The sequence below is a fragment of the Trachurus trachurus genome (genome assembly GCF_905171665.1).
Source record: "Trachurus trachurus genome assembly, chromosome: 11".
NCBI classification, from domain to species: domain Eukaryota; kingdom Metazoa; phylum Chordata; class Actinopteri; order Carangiformes; family Carangidae; genus Trachurus; species Trachurus trachurus.
In genome coordinates this window covers 28,366,085-28,392,509 of record NC_139904.1, presented here as the reverse complement: position 1 = coordinate 28,392,509, position 26,425 = coordinate 28,366,085, and the positions used below count along the sequence as shown (strand labels likewise).

Here is a 26,425-nt window from a genome sequence, read left to right as displayed (position 1 = left end):
TGCTGGTGCTTTCACGCTCGTGCGTCCAGGCGGCGGAGGCACACACACAGGCTGTGCGCACACACACAAAGAAAGGTATCAAATGCTTAATGTTGGTATTACAGCGCGTTGTGTTTTAACATCCATGTTACCGGCCTGTGTTCTCCGGCGCCGGGGCTCTGAGTGTATCCGTGTTACCGTCAGAGGTGAGCCCGGGGAGTCTGTCGGTCCATCCTGTGACTGGCTGCACTCAGCTCATCTGCGTGTCGACGGATATTGCTTTAAAAAAAACGCGAGGAAAGCCTTTAATTGACCGACGTGTTGTGTTTGTTGTGACCGCGGCTCCGGGGCTTGGGGTCGGTGCAGCCGGGCTGACAGCGCCGAGGCTGCTCGCTGACTTCCAGGTGAAAGTTTGATTCGCATGCAGGCTGTGGAGGTGTTTGTCGGGGCTCTGCTACTGCGACATCGCCCCGTCGATTGTGTTTCTGCTTTCCCCTCGTTTCGACTTCTTCGACTGAATCGGGAGCGGGAGGTCTGGTGTGTGTGTTTGTGTGTCAGTCAGTGTGTGTGGTCCCGTGTGGGTCCGCGGTGTCGGCCAGAACTAGGCCCGTAACCCAACTATTTCACTAGATGATTTCCTTTGTCGCAACCTGACAGCGCTAAAAATAACGCCCTGCAAACATCAGCTGAGGTCACAACTCAGCGATATGAAGAGTGATGGGAATAACTGCGTTACTAACTGCGCTACTTTTTTTTTAGTAACGAGTAGGCTAACCCAAAAAGTTAACTTACTGTTTCCCCAGCCGTTACAACGCCGTTACTGTTACTGACGATAAAATGCGCCGTTACTTGACTCAAGTCAAGTCCCGTCACAAAATAATAGGCTACACCCGTTAAAGTGTAGCCCTACTAGGTTTTTTTTTTTCCAGTCCATCAACTAAGTTGGAAAAAAGCCTTTTATCTGGAACTAACCAACTCACTCAGTATTCCTCCGCACAGACAGGCTCACTGCCACCAGATAAACGGGATGTTAGGGGGGCGAGTCCAAGTAGGCTATATTGACACATTTGAGCATTTAAATTTTTTTTTTTTAAGTAGGCTAACGCAATAGTTACTTTTCCTGGTAATTAGTTGCTTTTATAATATAGTAACTCAATTACGTTTTGGGGAAAGTAGCTAGAAACCATAACTTTTTAAAAGTAAAATGCCTAAGAGGGAAATGTTCCTCTGATGTTCCTGGTCTGGGTCCTGGTCTGGATCCTCATGAACATCCACACAGCGCCATTTAAACTGATGAAACCAGTTAATCCGGGTCAACATCTGGTGCAGGCCTGGTAGTTTAAAGGATGGATGTGTTCATGGAGTCTGTGGCTGCACTGTGGTAGCCATGGTTGCAGCCTGTTCCTCCATACACACTGACTGTACACAGTAGCTACACAACTGAATGACAGGTTTCAGCTTCCCTCTGTACTGTAGACTTCAATGCAACTTAACAATCACTCTTAAATTCACTCAGCTCCCTGCGGACACTGTTTTCATGGAAGGAATGAGTAACTGTAAAAACTGTTAGTGGACTGAAAGGTGCTGGTCTCAGTGGTGGTAATGGTTTCCCCCCAGCTGAGGTCTGGACTGTGTGCGCAGGCTCCTCTCAAATCCTCTGGTCCTGCTCTCTCTCCCCAGGCTCGGTATGTCGGATGAAGATTCCCGTGCCAGCACCAGCTCTTCCTCCTCTTCATCCTCGAGCCATCAACATCATCATCAGCAGCAGCAGCAGCAGCAGCAGCAGCAGCAGCAGCAGCAGCAGCAGCAGCAGCCGCAGGAGGCAAACACCCCAAAGAAACGAGAAAGCAAAGCCAGCATGAGCAAGACCTCCAAGCTTCTCTCCACTAGCGCTAAAAGGTGAAGGCACTCGCGCTGCAGCGGAGAAGCCGCCGTCTGACAGCAAGATATAGATCACCAACCTTTCAACATAATAAAAGTTTCATACTACTCTATATTTTTTATTTTAGTGAGTGGTTTAAAGGCTCATAGCTGCAGTTTCGCTCTTAAATGCTGCATATTACTCACAGGCCGGATGCTGAGTGTCTTCAGGGAGACTTTATCACTGTCCCCAGCAGCTCGGCTCCAGATACACTCTGCATGATTTAGGAAACATGAGCAGCAGGGGCCACGCTGAGCATCAATCCAAAACCACACCGCTGAAACAGTTATTGATGAGCCCGTTTCTGTGAAGTCTCTGTCAAAAAAAAAGGCTTTTTGAATGATAAAACTCTTAAGGTTCACGAACAGGACTCTGTCGCAGTCGATTTACAGTGATCTGATCTGAGCTTCAGGTTTGATGGATGCCCTTTGTTTCCCTCTGCAGAATTCAGAAAGAACTGGCCGACATCACATTGGATCCGCCCCCAAACTGCAGGTAAGAATGTGAAGCGTAATGTTGTACACTTCTCTTTGTGTGTGTGTGTGTGTGTGACTATAATGATTTTTTATGATGTCAGTCGTCTTTATCTGATGGCAGAGTAATCCATCTGTAGTCAGATTTTAAAAAAAACAAAAACAAGGCTGAACTGTGTGAGTAAGCTGCTGTCACTGTTTTCACTGCATGTGTGATGGAGTGTGAGGTTTGAGCACTTCCATACTGAAACCTGAGTCTGTCTTATAATAAGTGAGTCATTGTTATTATAGTGTTGAAGCTGAATGTTTTATTGGCACAGACTGACAGTCAGTATTGAAAGCTGCAACAGATCTCTGGTCTGGTTTGCTTCTTCTTTGAATGGACACTGTCACTTTCTGAGTTTATTCATAATTATCTTTTTTGTTGTTGTTGTTTTTTACAAAGCTGTTATTTTATAAGTCCCTTCCTTATTCAGCTGTTTGTAATAAGACATTTAAATTAAGAGATTTAGTAGAAACGGGTTGATGCCCTTCAAAAAAACAAGGTGGGAATGGGAACAAACACAGGGTTTTTCTATTGGTGCCACCACTGGTCAAAACTATTCCCAGCTCTCAGCATTTATTTGATAGTAGGACTGAAAAATGAGTTTTTTTTTAGTTGCAGTTGTGATACAGTGTGAATCACAGTGTCAGGAAGCTGTAGGAGGTGAACGGTTTAGTCACCAGCAGATTTACTCAACTGTAATTAACAGTGACTGTGTGAGATGACCAAACACCAGAGAAGAGAAGAAAATAAAAATAAAGCGAACCTGTGTGGTTGGTGTGATGGGCTGACTCTGACTCTGTCACAGAAGAATCACCGCCCTGACTCAGTGACGGAGGCTGAGAGTGGGCTGTGGGCTGTGTGCTGTGGGCTGCAGCCTGCCTCTGTGCTCTGACAGGCAGCTGTGGAGGTGTTACATCAACGTACATGACAGACAAGTCATCAGCAGTCGTGCGTCTCTTACCTCTAATGTACGTCATGTCATGTGATTTCAAAAATGATCACCATGAAAGCTTTTTGAGTTCAGAGATGTTCAACAGTGTGTGAAGCTCGCGTTAGCAGCAGGAGGTACAGCAGTAGGTTCATTACCTTTAATTGTCGGTGCAAGCTGTTCTTAGATCGGCGGGGCAGAGACATGAGCTCTGGACAGCGTGCAGTATTTCCGCCTGTCCCTCATCAAACTCATCAAATACACAATCCAACAACTCCAAAACACTCTGGTGGACAAGTCGTTTTCGAGGCAAATGCAGCTGGAACTAGATTCCAGACACGGCTGCTGGGCGGAGTGATTTCAAAAGCGCACGTAGTTCTGAGTATTTGCTTCATGTGTCGTAATGTTACATTATGCGTTATTATTTCATAGCGTGGTGAATGTGCAGGTCACAACTTGTCCACCAGAGTGTTTTGGAGTTGTTGAATTATGTATTTACTTTAGTTTGATGATGGAAACGTGGAAATACCGTGCAGCTCACATCTCTGCCCCCCTGATCTCAAAACAGCTTGCACCGACAATTAAAGGCAATGAACCTACTGCTATGACTATTATTAGCGGGGATAGGAGAATTTGAAATACCCCTTTAATGTTGTGTGTGTGTATGAATGAGCGTGTGACGGCAGCTTTCACTGTAAAAGATCAACACTCTCCCAGTGTTCCATGGTGACCTGGGTGTCCCCTCACACCATGGAGACATGATGGCCCAATTCCAATCCGACCCCTCACGGACTCACTGACTTAGAGGCGCGTTCACGGGAAGTCCGTGAGTGTGTGAGGGCTGTTCCATTGTCAGATCATCAAGTCAGTGAGTCAGTGAATGAGCCCTTACTGCCCCCTTACCGTAAGTCAGCACCGATGCTGACTTTGGGTAGGGGAATTACCCACAGTTCATAGCGCTGTGAAGTCAAACACATGAGATGCCGTCGGAACGCAAGTGTTAAAAAAAAAAAAAGTAAATTAACACACGTAGTGAGAGAGAGCTCCGCTGTCTCTTTATTGTTAATGGACAAGAGCAACAACCAAAAAAAAGAAAGAAAGAAAAAAAAAAAAAAGAAGAAGTTTACTGTCAGTATTAACGTGCAGTTTGTGATTATTGATGATGATTTGAGCAGATCTGATCCAGGAATATTTTGTTTTGAGTCTGTCCCCCTCACACACCTTGTGTGCGTTGAAAGTACGTAAATTATCGGTCCAAGACCGGAGTCAACAACATGTTGTTGTCAAGGTAACATGTCGTGAGAGTGTGTAAGTGCTGTTCCATTCATGTTTACAGCATCTGGACCCTCAGAGACTCTCACACTCTGTCACTTACAGCTGACGTCACTTTAGTCAGTGAGGGTTCAGGGCTTGAGTCTTTAGGGGGCGGATTGGAATTGGGGGGAACTGTTCATTAGACCAGGTCAAGTTGGAAAGTGGTGAAGTGGGCGGGGCTACATGAGTACTGAGTGCTGTGTGTTTACCATTTCCCATTGACAGTAGCTTAAAGGTGTACAGAAATGGCCGTTTGTCCTGTTTGTCGCGCCGAGTTGTCACGAGCTGCAACACGAGTTTACCCGAGTGAGGAAAACGAATTTGATTGGTCGTTATCGAGCGGGCGGGATATTCAAAGCTTGGGGCGAGCCCGAGCTCCGTGTGTGTGTGCGTGTCTCAGACGTTTGAATGACGGATGACGGATCCAATATCAGTGGCTGGTGAATCGTGTACAGGCTGACGTATAATCCGTGCGCCTGCATTATCCAATGCGAAAAAAAAAATACACACTTTCATCCCGGATTTACTCAAAAATAGAATTTTGCACAAAGTTTGGCCTACAACGTCTGAAAGATGAGTTATCACATTAATTTTATGACCCAAAGTGGGCTCAAATTCAATTTTCTTTTCTGTACACCTTTAAACAGATAAAGTGAGAGTTGATAATAGATAAAGATGACAAACTGATGAGTTGTATTTGAATGAATGAATGAATGAATTTATTTATTTCGGTATATCAAGTATAACCGAAAGGGTGTAGGTAGGTTGAAGCCAAAGCTTATATACCCCTACCCCTTTTTTTTTTATTATTTTTTTTATTATACGCATTAATACAAAAGGATCAGATCACAGACATTTGAAATTAATCAGTACACTTAAATTTCTGATCACAACAAAATAAAGAATTGTATACAGCGCATAACCCAAAATAGTACAAAATCATTGAACTTAATTTTCCATACTGTTTTAGTCTTTTAAAGCTGACTAGAGTACAGCATAATTTAATAAGTACAGCATAATTTAAGTTTTTCTAAGCAATGTTCATTAATTTAAATAGGATATTAGAACACATCTCTGAGTGATGTGTTTAGTCAGTTTGATACTAACAGGAGCACCGACCCAGAGATGTGACAGATCCATTTTAGCAGTTTGCACAGTAGCCAGCAGCTCACTCTCTCCACTGTGAGTGTGTTCTGAGTGCATGTGATGACATCGCTCCTCGCTGTGTTTGTTGTGTGTGTGTTAGAGCAGAATGGTAAACTGGAGTCAGTTGGTTTTACTCTACGTTTTATATTTTTCTGCTTTAAGAATCTGCTCATGCTCATTAATATAGGTGAAAAAGAGTGTTAGAACGTGGACTCGCCTTCAGTTAATGTCTCCAGTTCACATGAAGAACAAATCAGAAGGGTCTTAGTTTGTCTCTTTCACACGGTGTCTTGACACACAAACGCCACCACGCGTTTATGAACACAGCTCTAAATGAAATAAACACCTGAAGACATTTTGTCGTTGAACACTGTGCCGTAATAAATTTAAAAAGTCTAAATAACCAATCAGAGAAGAGGAAGGAAAGGACCACTCTAATAGAGCACTGACCTCCTGTGCTGTTAATGAAGAAGAGCAGCAGATTAGAGCTGTTAAATTATGGCAAAAATTAACATTATCATGATTATTTTCAATCAATACTGACATTACAATGAAAAATATATATATATATATATATATATATATATATATATATATATATATATATATATATATATATATATATATATATATATATATATATATATATATATACATAAAAATAAATAATTATTAAATTATAATAAAAAATAATTTCTAATTTTAAAACAAAGCAAGTCTGAGTTAATGATTGGTACGGAAGAGGATTAGGGCCACTGCGGGGGGAAAAAAGTGAGTTCTGACTTTTTTCTCAGAATTCTGACTTTAGAATTCTCAAAAAAGTCAGAACTCACTTTGTTTTTTCCACAGCGGCCCTAATCCTCTTCTGTGGATTGGAGACCCAAATCATGAGATTATCTTTGGACCACAAAGACAAACAGCACTCATTTTAGTAAAAATACCAACTGTAAATAAATACTAGTGTTTTTAAATGTTAGTATCTATTTTTGCGGCATAAAAGTGTGTCCCACGCTCTGATACCTATAATTTATATCAGGACTAACAACACACACAGAACATCCTTGTATTGAATTGATATTTTAGTATTGATCATAAATAATCATGTTAAAGGTTTTTACCATACTGCAGCAGCTGTAGTCTGTTAGCATTCTTCATTAACACCACAGGAGATCAGTGCTTGATTAGTGTGATCTTCCCTTCTTCCTCTTTGATTGGCTGTTTATACTATCTATACTATACTACTATATATTTAAAAACAGCTTGCACCGACAATTAAAGGTAATGAACCTACTCCTAAGACTAGGGATTGTGGGAATAGGCCAATTTGCCAAAATGTTGAAATATCCCTTTAAAATGTATTGGCATAGGAAAACATGGGGCAGCGTTCAATGACAGATCGTCGGTTTATTTAATGCCTGGTGGCAGACACTGTCTATGTGCTGGTGTTTCTAATGGTGTGATTGTGTGTGATGGAGACAGACAGGTTTACCACAGGATTCTGCATTGTGTCCCTTTGAGTCAGGAGACCTGGCCTCCACCTGGCTGAGTGGAGGAGGCTCTGGGGTTTAGATAATAGCCTCTAACATTTGGTGCGATGTACCCTGAGTGATTGATCTCCTGGTCTCGGCAGTGTGAGCTGAGGCCTCATCTTTCCCTGTTGTGTAGCTCCTCTCTTCAACAGCACGTGCAGTAAAAGGGGATTTTTAATGGATTTGGGTTCTTTCTGCTTCATTTAGCCCAGAATCTGCTCATTAGAGTATGAATGGCTCTGGCCAGCTCCGCCTTGCAGATGCTGTTTAATGGATCACACACCGATGAGTCAGTGGCTTGTTGTCTCATTTCTCTGGAGGTTGGATCAGGGCCTCCTCACTCCGAAAACCTGATGCCGACCAATGAGGGAAAGACTCAGATCAGCTAGTTTCCATTATGATCCCGTCTCTTTGTCTCATGAAAACTATGAAGCTGCAATTATAAATTCTTTTGAGTGTCATTTACCAGAAACAGAATGATGCTCCTCACAGTGATTGCAGAGCAGGCCCTCTTTTATTTTGCCACAGCATCGTTGCCACTGAAGTGTGAACTGCAGACATCACAGGCCTCCCTCACCTCCACCGCCCGCCCCCCTCGGCCTCCCACCGTCCTCTGCTTCTTTCATTATGTTTTATTCCTTTTTTCCTCTCAACCAGCTATTTAATTTATTGCTCACTTCCTGAATCTCACACTTTTATTCTCTGTCTTTCACTCCACACCATGTCCTCTTAAGTCCTATTCTCCAGATCTCCTCTTGAGACGTTGTCCTCGGGTGTCAGACAGATTCCTGACATTCTTGGGCCGGGGAGGTCACCACAGCTCAGCTGAGGAGTTAGAGGCTGTGTACAGTAGGAGGAGAGGTGCTCAACAGGGCTGTAAACATACAGGGCTCTGAAGACTCTTGTTAATATTAACCATATAGAATTTACACTTTCTGGGCTCTCTGTTAGATCTGTGTGTGTATGTCTGTGTGTATTGCCTGGTGAAAGACACATTACACATTTGCAATATCCCTCTGTTTGGCTGCTAATGTGAGCAGTGGCTTCACACACACACACACACACCCCTCTGCAGTATGTTACCGGCTTGCGTGTTTCGAGACTACTGAGGTTTTCTCAACAGCTTCTTCATATCTATAAAAAGCCTCTTCCCTGGAGAGGAAGTGGCCTGTACACTGCTGTAACTTCGGAAAGCTCTGAAAGCAGTGCTGAGCTCTGAAGGCCTGAAGGGGCTGCAGCTGCTGCTGCTGAAGCTGATGTAGCTGCTGAAGCTGCTGTAGCGGCTGTAGCTTCTGAAGCTTCGGTAGATGCTGTAGCTGCTGAAGCTGATGAAACTGGTGAAACTGCTGTAGCTGCCGAAGCAGCTGGAGCCGCTGAAGCTACTGTACCTGCTGTAGCTTCTGAAGCTTCTGTAAGTGCTGAAGCTGTTGAAGCTGCTGAAGCTTAGTGCTGAAGCTGTTGAAGCTGCTGAAGCTTCTGTAAGTGCTGAAGCTGCGCTATCTGCTGAAGCTGCTGTCGATGCTGTAGCTTCAGCAGTACTGACATCTTACTGTTCCTTATCAGCTTTAGGTAGGGCTGAGTATTGACACCCCATGTGTGTGGTTTTATTTCAGATTTTACAGATTTTTTTTTTTTTTCTTGTGAGTCTGCCTCTGTTACTAGTTTACAACATGAGTGAAATTTCATTTCATTTTATTGGTATTTAGGAGGAGGTTTCCTGGGAGGAGCCGTGTAATTTGGCAACAGTTGTGTGTAAAATAGATTTAGTTTTCATTTGGAGCAGTTCCAGTTGATTATTAACTGATTGAATCATAAACACTGAGTCCTCTGCTCTGGGCAGGCTTGGCTCAATGTGGAAATATTTATAATTCCACCAATATAAAGCATGAATTTAGCATACTGTGCAGGTTTCCTGTGTCACTACACGCAGCTGTTGGTGTCGATGTATGACACCACACTCCAACATCACATTTATAATAGTTACATAGTGTACTATGACTGGCAAAGTGAGCACACTGAGCATGGGCTTACCGTGGTTAAACATTTAAAATGAACAATATTTGCATAGTAATAGGCTCTGGATTTTCCAACACAGGAGAAGGAGTAGATGATTTGTTTTAAAAACTTAATTTAAAAAACATTATAAACGTTTTTAAAAGAGCTTTTATGACGTAGCTTTGTCTTTCTTTGGAACTTTCTGTTTCTAGATATTGGAAATTCATAAGCGTTAGTTACCAAGTTTGCAAGGTATGACTTGGCTGTAAGCTATAGGAAGTAATCATTTTTGTGGCCACACTGAAACTATTGTTTTAGCATGTAAAAATCAACCATTGATTGATCCACTTACAGCCTAATTCAGGCCATAAATGTCCAGTAAAAATTGTCCAAACCTCAAGTGTGTACACACATTCATGCTTGGCAGGGGAGAAATCATTTTCACTGAGGAGACCCCGCTGACCTTTTCTCTAGCACCACCCTCAGGGCCAACGTGGGAAAGCTCCACAGGTGCCGACGCATCAGCCGTCATCTGCTCAGTGGAATTTCCCCTTCACTCAGCCCCATAGGAAATCTGCTGTCTCGGTCCCAGGGAGAGTTCTAAAGAAATATAGAGAAGAATTAAAAACAATCCTGCTCTTTGTTGTCTGGATGTGTTGCAAATAACATGATGACACATGGTGCAGGCAGTGCAGTGGACACAGTGACACTGTGTCTGTAAGTCAGTTAGACACATCTGCACTGACCAGTAGCAGCAGTACTGGATTCTTCACCATGTTTATTTCTTTAAAAGCAAAACTATTATTATTCATTTTTTAGATTATTACCTGTCCAGTACCACCAATCACATATTACAGAGGTTTCGTATGAAACTTGAAGCCATTTCTTCCCAAATTAGTACATTCACATATTTCAGGTTTAATTATAAAGCTGTCTTGTAACGAGAGTTAAATGTATTTTAAAGGGATAGTTCACCCTAGAATGATATTTCGCTCATTATCTACTCACCCTCATGTTGACTAAGGGCTGGAAGAATTTTCAGAGTCCACCGTCCCTTCTCTGAGTTACAGGGGGTCTTGGCGTAGCAGTGCATTTCAATGCAACGGTTGCAAAGGGACACCAGAGCTCTTCGTAAAAAAACACACACAAAAAAACATCCAAATACCTCCATGATGCTCGTATGTAATGTCCGTCTTGTGCTGAAGCCCCAAATTGCGTAATTGTCCCGAAAAAAATTAAATAAGTCTATATTTTAAGCTTGTTTGTAGCGGAAGCTTCTTCTTCTTCTCCTCTTCCTGGTCCGTCCAAATCTCGCGTGATTCGCAGTAACCGCACTGACGCCGGCGCAAATCACGCGAGATTTGGACGGACCAGGAAGAGGAGCTTCGAGAAGCTTCCGCTACAAACAAGCTTAAAATATAGACTTATTAAATTTTTTTCGGGACAATTACGCAATTTGGGGCTTCAGCACAAGACGGACATTACATACGAGCATCATGGAGGTATTTGGATGTTTTTTTGTGTGTGTTTTTTTACAAAGAGCTCCGGTGTCCCTTTGCAACCGTTGCATTGAAATGCACTGCTACGCCAAGACCCCCTGTAACTCAGAGAAGGGACGGTGGACTCTGAAAATTCTTCCAGCCCTTAGTCAACATGAGGGTGAGTAGATAATGAGCGAAATATCATTCTAGGGTGAACTATCCCTTCAACCGCTTTTATTTGGGGTTTTGTTTATACAAAATGACGTGTACTGATATTGTTATAATATAACAATATCAGTACACATCAATTCTAGACTGCAGCGATCTTTGTTCGGCCTGTCATAATTATTACGTAATTGCCAGCATAATCATTAAAATGGTTTCCATTCATCTGTTTAAAAACAGCTGGAAGAACAGAACAGAACAGAACAGAAATGTCGTTTCATCACTATTTACCATATTGTTTTTCACAGTTTGAGGTTTTACTGGTGCTCTTCTAATGACACCATCACGTCGCACTCCCTTCTTCTGCTGTGGTTTAATGGCACATGGAGCCACAAACAGTTTTTTTTATCGAGGAGCTTAATTTCTTATATTTGACGACCTCATTTCGATGAGCATCTGTTGACACGGATTTAGTTGAAAAGCCAATAAATGTCACTGTCTTCTTCTTCATAAGGTAAAGGGGTTAGCTACAAGTTTAATTCCTCACGGCCAGTAGGTGTCGCACTCAGAGTTGGCCACTCTCGCTCCAACCTTCAATTGTACTGGTTGCCAGGTACGCCTATAGGGAGCGACTAGTAGCTAAAGCTAACGCTAACCGTATTTAACGAGCAGCAGCTCTGGTGTTGACAGCCGACTGGAAACACATCTGAATCATTTCACACTAACTCACCTGCAGACGAACCCGACAAACCCGCAGCATCACGCCTGCACCGAAAACGTTACAGTACCGGCTGACTGTTAGTTAGCATAAGCATTAGCACAATGCCATTTCTATCAGGATCTGGCTCCGCCTGAGCTCTGCCTCACGTGACATCAGTGTACTAATGCTGTTGGCGCAGAGATCATTTCATGCCGACGTTGCCAACGTAACCAGATGTAAATATTTATATATTCTGGACCCGTCAAAATTTATAAAACAATTATTTTTATACTATTAAAAAAATTCTGTAAAATGAATACTTTTATTCTGCACCCCTCTAGATGTTCTGTTGTATTATTTTTGAAAAATTAATCTTTTTGATGAAAAAGTTGTAGCTATAACCTTTAGAACTACAAAAGTGTCATAGAATGCTCAGAAAAAGATAATTAAAACGTTATTTGTATGTTTATTAGTTGTCAAATAAATGTCCTGTGACAGCCCTGCTCTTTGTTTGAGTGGAGGACTCTGATGCTGCCATGCGACACTCATCCTGCACAGTCCTCATGAAGCACTGAGAGAACATTTACAGGCTGATTGCCACTGTATTCAATTGGTGGGGTGTGTGAGGGGTTGGGCGCCTTTTTGCTGTTGCACAAAATCTTCTTGGCACTCAAGTGAAGTGCAGTCATTATATTGTCTCAGTCAGACAGCTTATTACAGCGATTCTCCTTGTCATCACAATACTGTTGCGAGCAGATAGTGGTGATTGAAAATGAAACCTGGTGTGTGCTGATGGTGTGTATAATAAGGTCCACAATGAACAGATGAGACTTGTGCAGCAGAGGTTTGAGAGCCAACAGTGCTGTGAAACAGTGAGATGGATTAATTTAAAGATGAGTGGTGATAACAGGAAACAGAAGCACCTTTAATGATCAGCTGTTACGCTTTCACCCTGGAAGGAAAAGACATTTTAGCCAAGAAATCACTAGAAAGTCAAATGTTCTTGATGTTTTGGTTTGATGCTGATGAGTGTAAATGACACAGTGTTTACTTTCATTTAATTGAGCAAGACAGGAAAACTGCACACCAAGTCCGTTTTTCTAATCCGTCATACAGCAAAATTACACGCCAAATCCACGCCTTACACACTGATGCGTTTTATTACTATACAATTTAATTTTCTGTTCCCAAACTCGCAAAAGGAGACAACAGTCATCAGGCAGTGAGGATGATTGTGTCGTCCTCTCACTTATTGAAAAATAAAACGAGAAAATTAAAACATTGGATCCATCTAAGACCTGCTTGTAAATGAGCTGCAGAATTATCCAGATCACTTCCATAGATTATTTTAGGATGTCAGTGGTCCAGATAGATAGATTATTGATCATTAGCTCAACTGGAGATCCAATTAATCCTGAACAGCGGCTGGCAGTATGTCTAGGACACACACATTCACACACATGCAGCTCAGCCGGGATCTGTGTAACAGCCTTGAAACACTGATGTGAGTGGTCAGAAAGGCTTTTCACAGATTCAGAAAATTTAGCCTGTTCCAAACACTTCAATGACAGGCGAAAGTTTCAGAGTCGGTGTATAAAGATGATCGACACAACATGAGGTTGAATTCATTTTTAAACGTGCAGCAATTTGTGATGAAAAATACGGCCTTGGTGTGTAAAGACCCTTATTGTGGTTTTTCCAGCTGCTCTCTCAGGCTTCTCTCCGGAGCTCTAGTAACAACCGGAAGGTGAACCAATCTGATATGCTCAGTGTGTCTGATAGGGCTGTCACTTTTTAGAAAAATGAGGTTCGAACGAATATCGAATGACCCGTAATTCGTTCGGATATATTCGAATACCCCCCGCCGCCGCACACACAATCGTGGTGTTTTATTTTGAAAGTTGTTTCAGTTCACTGGATTCTCTCGTTGTTTCATGTGTGACTTCCTGCCCAGCTTGACGCGATCGCTCGCGGCTCGAGCACAAAATAGACCAGGTGCCGAAACAATCGCTGCCGCGGAGGTGCGCGCCACGACACCAGCGGTTACTATGGGCACAGAAAGGAAACTGGCTCCGCTTCTCGGCGCTTCTCGGCACTTCGCAGCTATTCGCGGCGCTTCCGCGTCTGGTGGACGGTCCCCGGCGCTATGCAGGCACTGCCGCCTACATATCGAGCAGGTCATTACCGCTTGAATATGAACTTTTCACCCCACGTTCGAATGAATATTCGAATGTCGAATAAAAAGTGACAGCCCTAGTGTCTGAGAGCACTGACTGTGGGTGTGACATCACAAAGTCACAGAAGTCCTGTCTGACTGGTTTAAAGGCTCAGTGTCTGAATAGGGAAGGTTATGTGTATTTCTCTGTGCAGACACTTTAAGACGGTTGAATAATTCAGCTCCTGTGTAGCTAACATTGGATTTTACCTAGATGGAATCAGTGGTGGTGGTTTTGTGGATCTTTTTGACCCACAGGAGACACCATAGCTTTAAAAATCCCCTTCATCTTTGACTTGGAATTGGACGTTGGAGGCAGATGTGAGTGAGAGTGTGAGTGTTTTTCATGCTCTGTTGGCTGGCTTAATGACTGTGCTGTGTCATAGCGTTGGGATGATGAGCTCTATGTAGTGATTTGATTCCCAGAATCACCTGTTGGTGTCAAGTTGTAGCCGGGCAGTCCGAGGTGTTGAGGCTGGCAGGTCTGACCTCTGCTCATTTAAGAAACTGGTAATGTACCTGTAACACCAGGTCGATCAGGATTTAGTTTGACTTGGTGTATTGTGCAAGAACAAAAATACAATAACAAGAAAATATGAAGAGAAAATGAGAAGAAAGTAAAGTCAGAACAGAGGAGGAGGTGGTGTCTTTGTGGTGTGAGGTTTTGGTCCTGATGGTCTGCAGCCTCACACCGGACGAGAGCTATGACTTTGAAATAGAATATTGTTGCAAAACTTTCTTGCTCTTTCATTTTGTAGCCAAAATTGAAAGGGAAAAGGAAGTCAGTGTGGGGAAGTGTTGCCACAGCCTGTTTTAGCAGCAAGTGCTGTCAGACAGGGGCCTGATGGGTGTCTGTCATTCACACTCTACATGGGTGAAAGTGTAAGCAGCACTCTTGAGTGACATTCGAGCCATTTAACATGTTACATATCTCACCCTGCTTTTAGAAGCTTTGGTTGATAATGGGGAGTGAAGAGATGCGACCAAACCCAGGAACAGAGATCCACTGGAATAATTCAGCTCCCAGGGTCCCAAACCGCCTGCCTCCGTCCAGCTCTCATGTCTTAGTCTCCATTCTGTTTGAACTTAATCTCTGTTTTCCATCTAGCGCTGTATGTTTGCATTACACAAGAGAAAAACAGCATATAAATGCCGTAACATCCACCCGTCTGCCGCGGATGACTAACAGAGTGTGCTGAGCTCCCGCTCTCCTCGGCTGTGCTGCAGGAGTCAATTTTGGGTAAAGCACTGTGTGGCTTTTGGAAAGGTTAAAGGCTTAGAAAAAATGAAACAGCTGAAATGTCAGCACTCTTCTTGCAGTGCTTGTGTACACAGAGGGCGGCAGAAGAAGCCCCCCCTGATGTTGAAGTGAATGACCACAGTGATAGCGTGGCATATTACTGGCTCACACAAAGCACTGGGTGGCCTTTGTGTGTGTGTGTGTATGGGGGGGGGGGGGGGGGGGGGGGGGGCAGGCAGGCGGGGAGAAAGAAGGCCTCTCTGTGGCTCGTCTGTGTTGTCTGTGTTAGAAACCTCAGTCTGGTTGATTCAGTGGCAAATGATACAATATCTATTCTTGTCACAGTGGTGGCTTCCGACCGAGATGTTGTGGTGTGAGCAGTAATATATGTACATTAAAGGAGACATACTCTGCCCCCATTTCCACAAATTAAAATAGTTCCCAGGTGTCTTAAAGACATGTCTGTGACATGCTATGATCAAAATCCCCCAAGGATCAAACATCACAGCTCTTTTCATCCTCTATAAACAGCCCTGTTCACAACGGCTGGTTTCAGTGTCTGTCCCTTTAAATGCAAATGAACCACTGTTTGCCCCGCCCCTTCTACTGGTACAGGTAGGGGTGGTATTATGCAAATTCAAAAACTAGGGAATAGCTCATAAAACCACATGGATTTCAACCTATGGAGCCTGAAACTTACAGATTTTTTAAATCAATTCTCACATTTTGGGAGTTGGAAGGCAAGACAAACACCTAAATATGTTAAAGAGCCTTGTGAAAGTGATATTTCTATGATATGTCCCTTTAACAGTCCCATCCTAGGTCCGGGTCCCCCTGCAGGAATGCTGCCTCCACAGTGCTAATGAAGTACATTCCTCAAAGGGACATGTGGTATTTTTATAACAAGAGGGGGCTTTCTCCTCTTCTTTTCACATGTGGGTAGTACACTATACATGGCTGTCCCACTAGATCTGAAAATGACTGTTGTGTAATATGAAGAAAATGTACAGCGTGCAGGATCATAGTATTTAAATATTTATGATTAAATTCATGATAAAACCAATTTAGAGCTTTCATCACAACCACTGACAGGTTGGTTTCCATCCAGAGGAAACTCCTCTGGCTTCATTTGGACAGTGAGGCAGTCTGTGGTCATTTAAATATCTGTGAATGGTTTTTGTTAAGGGGAAAAGTTTAATGCATAAATTGAAAAAGGATCAAATACAGCAGCAATAAAATGAAATGCAAGACACTGTTAAAAGACAATTTGTTATAAGCTGTTACTTTTTTTTTATTGTTTGTTTATTTGTTTGAGGACAGCGCACATTTATGAGCAGTTAACGCCGTGGCATCCTGTAAGTGTGCCGGATTTAGCTCAGAGCTAGTTTCCATCCGCATTTCATCTGAGGTTCGACTTAAAAAGGTTCAGGACATTTGCCTTAACTACATTCAGTTCAAAAATCACTTCACATTTGTCACGTGGTTAACTTTTCACACTACAGTTGAGCAATGAAAAAAAACAGGAAATAAACTGCACAGGCTCAGAGCAGTACAAACCAAAGAGTGGTGGTTTATGGCTGTTGGAATATATGACAGAGCAGGATGGAAATGAGTGACAGGGTGAGAATGAAGAGATCCAAAAACAACCTGTGTAGTACATCTTCTTTCTCAGGCAACTCTCTGGAGCTGTGGTAACAACAGCTCAGTGAGCCAATCAGAAGAGAGGAGGTTTTTGAGTCTCTCCACCCATTGGCTGACCCAATCCTGCAAGACTGGGTGGTTCGGGGTTTGGCAGGGATTGGAGCAAGGGCAGTGACTGTAAAGTTGTGACATCACAAAGTGACAACAGTCCTGACAGCTGGTTTTAAGACTCAGTTTCTGAATACAGGCTGTGTGTTTCTCTGTCACTGAGGCTTTGATACTTTGATGTAAATCTAGAACCTGGACCTGAGTAATAATCAAAGACACTGACCTCTATCTTTATACGATGCAGGACCTTTAATTATTCCACAGTCCTTGTACATTTTAAAGGCCCGTCATCCTCTCATGGAAACAAATGAGGAAGCTTCACATGCAGTCTAAACAGGCAGGTGCTGCCCTCTGCTGGACTGCACAGAAATGCAATACACATTCTTTTCAATGTTGACATTTTATTTCATTGTGTCATGTCACAACAAACAGCTCAGTTATTAAAGACCTAAGGCAGTGAATTCTTACAAGAAAACAAAGTGCAAATGGCAGTGTGTATTTTATCATTGATTTATAGTTTATTATGCTGGATCAGATATATTGTTACCAGGGTCACAAATAGAATAGCTTGAATTGGGTGTAATGATTCTTGCTCTTATGTAGTTGCCACAGCAGATATTTATTGTTAGAGTAATATCAATATATCATACTTTATTTTTAACCATATGTCTTATTCAGCACACCAATCTGTCCTGCACCAATACACATGGATACATATCACTGCTACACACGCACCCACACACACACACACACACACACACACACACGCACGTCATTTAACTCCATGTTGTTGTCTGTATTTGAAAGCATTAGTCTAATGCAACATTCTATATGATTTTGTCCATACGATTGACAGAGTCATGAGTCAGAGGGGGTCTGGTGGGTTCATGTGGTCCTGCTGATAGCTGCAGGACTTGAGCTGTGGACCTGAATCCTGCAGGAGGTTCAGAGCTCAGTCTAATTCTTGGATTGATTTGATTACATAGATGTACAGCCTCTGACTTTTCCGTCTTGGTTGCAGTTGGTTCACACTCATCTCAGCCTTTTTAAACATGAAATGGTTTTTGTCCAGAAATGAGATCAAGGACTTGTTCCCCTCATGTGGGCCTTCACTTAGATCAGGGTTGGAGCTCTACAGGTGATGGGCTCTTTGCTGTTGGAGCCTCTGATCAGTCTACATGTGGAGATCAGACAGGCCGCTGCATCAACAGTGTCTTTTACAACAGCCTTCATCACTAAAGCTTCTCTGAACATTCAACATGTCATCATAACTTAGAGCTGTTTATGACTTCTTGTGGGAACAGAGTGGAGCATCTGATTCAGAAAATATGATTATTGTCCGATATTCAGCCAGAACCAGACGGCACATGGTCATGTGACCCACGGCACGACTGTGCACTGACTCACTCTTGCTATTGCTCTTTCTGAATAATGGATTATTGTTTGTTTAAATGTCAGTCTGCAAGTCTTTGGTGTTAAACCCACAGACGAGCTTTAATAGCTGAGCTAATCTTTTAGAAATGAGATGGTAAACTGTGAAGCATGTTTGTGAGCGCTTCATCAGACAGTCAACGACATGGAAACACCTCCAGCATTAAAAACACTACCAGAAGCTGCTGCTGCTGCTGTGGAAGGTGGCAGACGTTGTCAGTGTTTCTGTATCACTTCCCACTGTGTTGGTGGAATGACTCACACTCTATTGTTTTAAAGAAGTTGACATAGAAGAGTTGTTTGGAGAGATTTCTGTCTGCACAACAGGATAAAGACACTGAAGTCATTGAGCAGGTGTATGTGACTCAGTAGATGAAAGATAAAGTGTAAAACAAACAGGTTTCAACAGAGGCTCAGGAAGGGGCTGTGGTCTGAGGTTAACCTGTGATCATGAGGGGGGGCAGAGGGAAACAGTGGTTCTCTACATGGAACTGTTCATTGATGTTTTAAAAAAGAAGTTAGTTATACTGTCATCTGTGACATAAAGTTCCACAACAGTAGGGCCTGCATACATCTGCTGAGTCCCACACACAGGGATGTCACCATTATAGATTTTCTTGCTACGATTATTGTCAGAGAATCAATCCCGGTATTCCGATTATCACGATTATTATGCATGCAGCATTTATCAATTTCACAACACTATTCATGTGTAAAATCAAATATAGTCAAAATATAATTACATTACCAAATATTTACACAAAACATTTTAAGTATCTATGACCAATAATTTTTGAAATATTCAAGTCATTTATTGTCATCTATACCAAAGGTGTAAGTTATTTTTAATATTTTTGTTTTAATTACAAATGACTCTCTAGCATTTAAATTCCTACCAATTCAAATGGACCAGTATCTGTGCACTTACCTTTACTTTGGTGCACATCTGCCCATATGCTTCCTAGTAATCTTTTTTGGAAAGTGATGGTATTTAGGAATCTTTACAGCATTTAATACCACGATTAATTGTGAAAGTCATTGTGACATCCCTGCCCACACAGCATTGGTATTAACAGCCAGGTCCCAGGACTGTGCAGGTGTTTCTTTCCATTTCTCTCATCTGCATTGACGTAAATACAACACTGAAAATTTTTATTTAGAGAGGAACACCGGTTACACTGTACACAGGGGAAAAAACGTGTGAGCTGCAGTGCTGGGATCAGTGATGTAAGTGTCTGACCTGGAGGCTCCAACACTTCTACAGCAGCACCGACCTGGGGATGACAGGTGACAGATCTGTCTCACCAGCGTGCAGCACAGCTCTGTGTGTGGGTGTGTGTGCAACAATTTGAGGTGGTTGCCACGATGACGATGGTTTGGAGGTTCTTCTCCTCCATCTGCAACATGTTGTTGTCTTCTTGGAGGTTCTTCTCCTCCATCTGCCTTGGTGCATTTGGCTGCGTCACAAATTAAATTCTGTCTTTCTTTTCCCAAAAAACCCTAAAAGCATTTCAAAACACTGATGTTTCAGCAGATAATTTCAGTTTGTTTTTTGGAAAAGTTAAATATATTGGACTTGATGGTCTTTACCTGGGACAGGAGTTTCCTGGATTGTTGTCTGCTCTGTGTGCAGACTTTGAATGATGAGGTTAAAGCCAGGAGAGGACAGCTGGATGGTGGACTGTAAAACATAAAAGTTGTGTGGGTGTCACAACCAGTAGGCTACAACAGTTTTATGAATGATCAAATGTTGTTACTTTATTTACTTGTAGTTATGAAAGACCCGTTGTTAGACTAAAGAATGGATCCAGAGTAAATCTGTCCTGTGTGTCCACAGTGCCGGTCCCAAAGGAGACAACATCTATGAGTGGAGGTCGACCATCCTGGGCCCCCCAGGCTCCGTGTACGAGGGAGGGGTCTTCTTCCTGGACATCGCCTTCACACCAGACTACCCCTTCAAACCACCCAAGGTAGCGTCATTCTCATTGTTTTCCACCAGAGGGCGCACAAGCAAATAAAATCAGCAGCTCATACTTGATCACTTACCTGATGATGACTTCCCTGTGAGGGCTCGGTCACACTGCAGCTACAGAGTAGAAACATTCACACAGAGGACATTGTGATACTTCTAAATGATTAGGTCCTGCACTGGATGAATTCATCAGATAAGTGTTAACTCTGCCCTGCAAAGGCAAAGTGCAGTATCTATAAAAATGCCAAACTGAGAAAAACAGCTGTTTGTGTTTTTCATTGTCAGGTTTAAGCATCAAATTATGAATAACTACCAAGTCTATAATTGATTAGATAAAGGTGGACTGAATTAAATTTCTGACCAATTTTGACCATTTTATGGCAGATACTGCACTTTGCCTTGGTTTCACAGTGCTTTTTTGGATGGACAGCAAAATAGAAAGCCCAATAACTCTGGAGATTTTAGCAGTACCAATATCAAATTCTACCAGATTGAAGCGAATATGCCACACTTTTGATTGGTCAAAAAAAAATGCTTGATCAAACATCTCATTGTCACTGTGGAGTTTTGCATATGAGAGAACAATCCTGTGGATTATAGACTTGTCTTGTCTGGTGTGTTTCCAGGTGACGTTCCGCACCAGGATCTACCACTGTAACATCAACAGCCAGGGGGTGATCTGTCTGGACATCCTGAAGGACAACTGGAGTCCCGCCCTCACCATCTCCAAGGTCCTGCTGTCCATCTGCTCCCTGCTCACCGACTGCAACCCTGGTGAGAGCTCGTGCGTTCTTCCTGCAGGATCTTGTGTGATCAGCGACAGAAGAGTTAACGTTGTGTTTGTGTGTTTCAGCCGACCCTCTGGTTGGAAGCATCGCCACACAGTACACAACAAACAGACCTGAACACGACAGGATAGCCAAACAGTGGACCAAGCGCTACGCCACATAATCACCAGAGCAGCTGCTGGTGGGAGGAGTCAGGGATGTGGGATGTGGGGGGTGGGGGGGAACTCGGGGAGGGAGGGAGCGGCAGTCGGGGAGTGATTTTTATCTCAGAATTGAAGTCTTAACTCCTGACATTTTGTTGTTTATTGTATTTTTTTAAGTTATCTCTGGCCCAACTCTTCAAATTTGGCAATAATGCATTTTTAAGTTTCCTCTTTTTTTAGCTTGTGCTTGAAGATGGACATTAATGCTAAACTGCTAGATGAAACGTGTCACAGCATGATTCCCAGTCAATGATGTCTCACGCATTTAAAAAAAGTTTCAGTTGGTGTTTGCTTCCCCCTCCAGACCCCTGCTCTTTTGAAAAGCTGTTTTCCACACGTAGACATGTTTAGATATGGATGGATATTGGTTGTGATTTGTGTTCTGTACTGATGACAAGCTGTTCTGTTTCTTCCTTCAAACCTTAAACATGACCAACTGAAGCATCCCACGTGGTCTGATCATTTCATATCGGTTCAAACCATTCACTCCGACACCAATGTAGACGTTTAAAGAGTGTTTAATATGAAGAGGCTTTATTTTGTTCAGCACATCTTAAGACAGAATAATTTAGGGTTAACGTCATCATAGGAGTGCAAGTCTTGATCTCTCTACGTCTGGTCTACTAGCAGCACATGAAATGTTATTACTCTGAAACATTAAGGACACAGAAATCAGCGCAGATCATCTATTACACCGTCTCAACATTTTCCAAAAATCAAGGAATGTGGCTCATTAAAGTGACAAAAATAAATTAGTTAAAAAATAAATATTTCCTCTCGATGCTGATTCTACTGTTAAAAAGGCTTGCACACACACATAGCTTTAACTAGTAGCCCTATTGGATTATATCAGCTGGACAACACACTGGAGTGCAACTAACGTCAGACAGACGTAATGAAATCATACATCACAATTAAAGGTAGTACCATGAACATTATTGCTGCTGAGCCATATTTAATATAGCAAATGGACTGGACACTGGCTAACACAGGATTAATGCTGCATTCACATCAGATGGGAACTAATGGTTGGGATACAAAAGTCCTGTTCATATGATTAGTGTCAGTATTTATAAAGTCAGCGTTTGGCAGCAGAGCTTATACAACAGTTTCAGATCAAGTCTGTCTTAGTGCAACAAGGACATGGCCACATGTGTGTTTACACAGTTACCAGCTGCTGAATCTAGTGTCAAGTGGACTGTTTGGTTGCCCTCACTCCCAGGGGAAAGAGGAAGAAAGATAAGAGCTATTTACATGTACTATGGGCACATGAGCATTGTATTAGCATTATACAGACTTGGAAAAATATTCAACTTGGAATGATGTATACATGTCACTAGTCTAAAGTGTAAATCTATGAGTTCACTCAGACATTTGGTTCTAAAGTGCTTTCTATGAACACAGGACTGTGATTTGCCATTTTGACAGTTCAACGATTTTTGGAATATACTTAAATAACACGTCTCCCAGAAAAGCAGAAGGTAGAAACTAAACAGTCATGTCTGTGTTCAGTATGGAGCTGGTGTCAGGATGTGTTCCAGTTTAGCACAGAGAACGGAGGAAATAATATCACGTGTAGTGTTACAGTGAACACAACAATACAAAAAGATGATTCCATCATCAAAATATTGAATCAATAGCTACACTTTATTTTTGCACTCAGCTCTCCTGTGCAATATGTCCACTTACAGCGTGGGTTGCCAGATATGACTATTGAGCATAGGTTTTAGTTAATGTGTAGACCCAAACTTGGCAACCTGAGTGTGATGTGATGATGAGAGAGCGGTTTACATAGAAACACACTGATCTTTCTATCCACCATTCAGCATGTAACTATGTCTAAAGATCACACCATGTTCATTAGAGTGGATTTAAAGGGCCCTCTGCTTCTTGTTCAACACATTCTGACTCCAGCTCTGTTCATACACACAGACACAATACTCATCTTCTAATCCCACATTTAAAAAAAGAAAGCCAGTAAGCGTACTTCCCATAATGCTACATAACTCCTTCAAGAAGACGTTAACATTGCATATAAGCAATTAAAGGGCTACCCATGTCGTCCTCCTGGTTCTTCTATATGAAGCGAAAGCTCTCAGATGTCATTGGACGGCGTTCCCTTGCTCTTGCGTCCCGGCAGAGGGAAGGAGGATTTGCTCTGCGGCTGTGTGAGGCGGCTGGTCAGCTGGGTGAAGGGCTCGATGAGCGAGTTGCGCTCGGTGACGGTCACCTCCCACAGCTTCACCTTCTCGCCTCGCGCCCACTGCTGCGCCACCTCCTGGTCCACCTGACGACGCTCCCGCAGGTCTGTCTTGTTCCCCAGCACTACCACCGTCACCTGAGGGCACAACACACACACATGAACCCAATCCATAGCTCATTTGCCAAAGACTTAAAGGGATAGTTCAGCTTTTTTGAAGTGAGGTTGTATGAGCTACAAATGTAGCCTGGCTAACACCAGACCTTATCTCAATGAAGATTGAGATTCAGTCTGGAAACCACCTGTTCATTTTTTCCTATTTGAGGCATGGTTTATGAAAGCCCAGAGCTGTTTATTGGGCGCTACAAATGTCTATCAAATGTGTCTGTACGTAGCTTATAGTCAATCGCATCAATCATACCCGATGATGTATGTAGAGCGACAGATATCCTATGAGGAAAAAAACACTAAACGTTGCTCTTTTTTCAAAATAAACTTGCGTTCTAAACTACTTAAAACACTTTCTAACGCTGCAGCGAAAGGTAAAGTGTCTGCTGCCATGTTGGATCAACAAGCTATCAACAAAGTAGCCTCAGTGTGTCCTCATCGTCTTGCTGCCCACTCCCCCGTTCTGTGATTGGCTCCCTAGTTGAGTAGGCGAAAATACACTGATTAATCGTCCCTCATTGACAACAGTGTACTGCCTGTGTCCTAGTGCAGCGCGATGCGCCGGTGTTTCTCAGTGGGGGGGGGGGGGGGGGGGACCTTTCTACTGCATCTAGTGTACTTAATGGGCATTTGTAGCTCACACAACCCCACTTCAAAAAAGCTAAACTATCCCTTTAAAATGGCACATTATACACTTTCCTGTATCCTGTTTCCTGCTGCGTTCAAAACAACTTGGAAGTCGGGAAAAAAACGAGCTCCGAGTTGTAAAAAAAAATGAACTGAACGGTGTCAGGGTTTAAATATCATAATCTAACTGAATATTGTTGCTGACCATGTTGATTCTCTCCGTGTGTGCAGTGTGCACTACATCATCTTCTAGTTGCTTCCATCACCATCAGCTACAAGATGTTTCATGATTCTTTATTTATGTTCTATGTGGTGTGGACATTTGCTGGTGTGATATGCAGCAAACTGAATAAAAACGTTCTATGCAAGGAGATGACGGCACATATTTTGAATGGTGAAGAATATTCTAAATGAGCTGCACCTCTTTTTTATCTCTGGATTTGTCTATTTCCTTCTTCAGGACGTCCACCTTCTTGAAAGACTCCAAGCTGTCAACGCTGTACACAAGTACGAAGCCGTCGGCCACTGAGTAGTAGTGCTTGGGTAGATCTTGTCCGTCGTGGAGGCCCTTAGTGTCATAGAGTCTGAGCTGCTCCTTCACACCGCGGTCTGTTTCCACTGAGGCCACGTACACGTCCTCCTGCGTCTCGCTGGACTCGGAGCCTTCCAGACACATGGCACAACAAATCAAAAAACAGACTTTCAGCTGAGTCGACTACAGCTATAAAACAATATCTGAGCCTTTAGTAGCGTTATCATAGGAAGCCCTGAACAGTATCATGAAATATGACTCTCTTCTGTAAATGAAAAACACACCAGCAGTAAATCAAGGGGTTGAATACCCACATTAATTGGCTAGGGCTCCAGACTAACTTTTTATAGAAAGATTAGTGACCCCTTATTTCAAATTTTAGGAGCGCAAGCCCAAAATTTAGGGGCATAAATCGACTTGCAAGGCAAATATTCACATTTCCTTTTCATTCATGATCCTCACACCTGTATCCTTTCTTTCTTTTTCCCCTCTGATAGTGGTAAATGTTGCTGATCGAAATAAAAACTGTAATGACGCACTCCAGATTTTTCAGTCGTCCCTTCCACATTTCACCAATGCAAAAATAATAAGGTAAATTTACTGGTTTCACATGTGCAAGTAGATAAATTGCACTGATTCAAGTTTTGCCCCCCATTCAGCAGCAGTCTGGAGCCCTGTTGGTCTTCTAAATTTAAGACAGAGATATATCCTACATTGACAGTATTAGATGACTCCATGTTTGACATGAACACACTGTTTTCTTAGTAAATCCAGGCACTTTTCTTACCTACAGTGTGATTTCCATACAGCAGCTGTTCCAAAATGGCAGTTTTTCCAACTGCTGTCTGGCCACATACTACCACTTTACAGCCTTTTCCCATTTTGAGCCCACAGAGCCTGACAACAAAATATTATATTGTTTAGTGTCGTCTGGTATATGTTAAGAATACTATAACACCATTTAGACCGGTAGTGGCCGGAAACAACAGTGAATGTATCCTCAGCAGTGGCTCGAAATGACAGCACTTTGTTATTTAACGTTAGCCTTTTTTAATAGTCCATCCATGGTTTAGCCTAGCGAGCTAACAACTCCTAGCTGTCACAACTCAGTCCTCGCCGTGTGCTCTGACCACCAACAACCCACTACCACACAGTCTTAGTTATGAAGGCGAACGGTACATTCGGTCAGGCTCTTACTTGAACTACGTCTATAATTATTTTTTATCAAGTATGAAACGTCAGAACCGGAGTATCCATTCTGCTCTGGTACCACTTCACACTTATCCTGTCACTGCGCATGCGTGAACGGGGGCTTCAATAATACAATAATAATAATAAATTTTAAATATTTTTTTAATTGAAAAATAAAAATAATACATTACACAATACAACACAAAACATTGTACATGCAATAGTAAAACATTTTAACAGTTGTGCGTACTTTCACATGGAATTATTATTGAGTTTGTTACACAATAGATCAACAGAGGATCAATTAAATAATAAACCACTAATAAACTTTATTTTTTTCTTTCAAATGTATTTAAAGTAATGTCGAAAGTGTGGAAACTGGAAATAAAACAATAATAAAAACAAACGTACGGTGGACTACATTTCCCATAA

At 42.4% G+C, this 26,425-nt stretch overlaps 2 protein-coding genes across 4 annotated transcripts; one reads left to right on the top strand and one right to left on the bottom strand.

Annotated features, from left to right (window-relative positions):
* LOC310994178 (ubiquitin-conjugating enzyme E2 E1-like) lies at nt 1–21,768 on the top strand. 3 transcript variants are annotated; one of them, XM_083982771.1, is made up of 6 exons: nt 1–75; nt 1,660–1,878; nt 2,345–2,395; nt 20,150–20,282; nt 20,911–21,058; nt 21,138–21,763. In XM_083982771.1, exons 2-6 carry the CDS (start codon nt 1,667–1,669, stop codon nt 21,233–21,235), a joined length of 642 nt encoding a protein of 213 aa, XP_083838897.1. In that variant the 5' UTR covers nt 1–75; nt 1,660–1,666; the 3' UTR covers nt 21,236–21,763. The 3 variants fall into 3 exon arrangements, with proteins under 3 accessions (XP_083838897.1, XP_083838898.1, XP_083838899.1); XM_083982772.1 differs by lacking the exon at nt 1–75 and adding an exon at nt 209–383 and having other exon boundaries at nt 21,138–21,768; XM_083982773.1 differs by lacking the exon at nt 1–75 and adding an exon at nt 412–516 and having other exon boundaries at nt 21,138–21,768.
* A 19-nt stretch (nt 21,769–21,787) lies between these two features.
* On the bottom strand, nt 21,788–26,074 carry nkiras1 (NFKB inhibitor interacting Ras-like 1). Its single transcript, XM_083982777.1, has 3 exons — nt 25,590–26,074; nt 24,692–24,933; nt 21,788–23,613 (listed from the first exon to the last, which is right to left on the bottom strand). Exons 1-3 carry the CDS (start codon nt 25,681–25,683, stop codon nt 23,371–23,373), a joined length of 579 nt encoding a protein of 192 aa, XP_083838903.1. The 5' UTR covers nt 25,684–26,074; the 3' UTR covers nt 21,788–23,370.
* Nucleotides 26,075–26,425: the final 351 nt, after the last annotated feature.

Excerpts from the sequence above, each read along its gene's own strand:
- LOC310994178 (XM_083982772.1), top strand. The coding sequence starts at position 1,667 with ATGTCGGATGAAGATTCCCGTGCCAGCACCAGCTCTTCCTCCTCTTCA. Across the intron at positions 1,879-2,344 it reads CTCTCCACTAGCGCTAAAAG|AATTCAGAAAGAACTGGCCG; the intron begins GTGAAGGCACTC and ends TTCCCTCTGCAG. Across the intron at positions 21,059-21,137 it reads GCTCACCGACTGCAACCCTG|CCGACCCTCTGGTTGGAAGC; the intron begins GTGAGAGCTCGT and ends TGTGTGTTTCAG.
- nkiras1 (XM_083982777.1), bottom strand. The coding sequence starts at position 25,683 with ATGGGAAAAGGCTGTAAAGTGGTAGTATGTGGCCAGACAGCAGTTGGA. Across the intron at positions 24,934-25,589 it reads GTATGGAAATCACACTGTAG|GCTCCGAGTCCAGCGAGACG; the intron begins GTAAGAAAAGTG and ends TGTGTCTGGAAG. Across the intron at positions 23,614-24,691 it reads AATCCAGAGATAAAAAAGAG|GTGACGGTGGTAGTGCTGGG; the intron begins GTGCAGCTCATT and ends TTGTGCCCTCAG.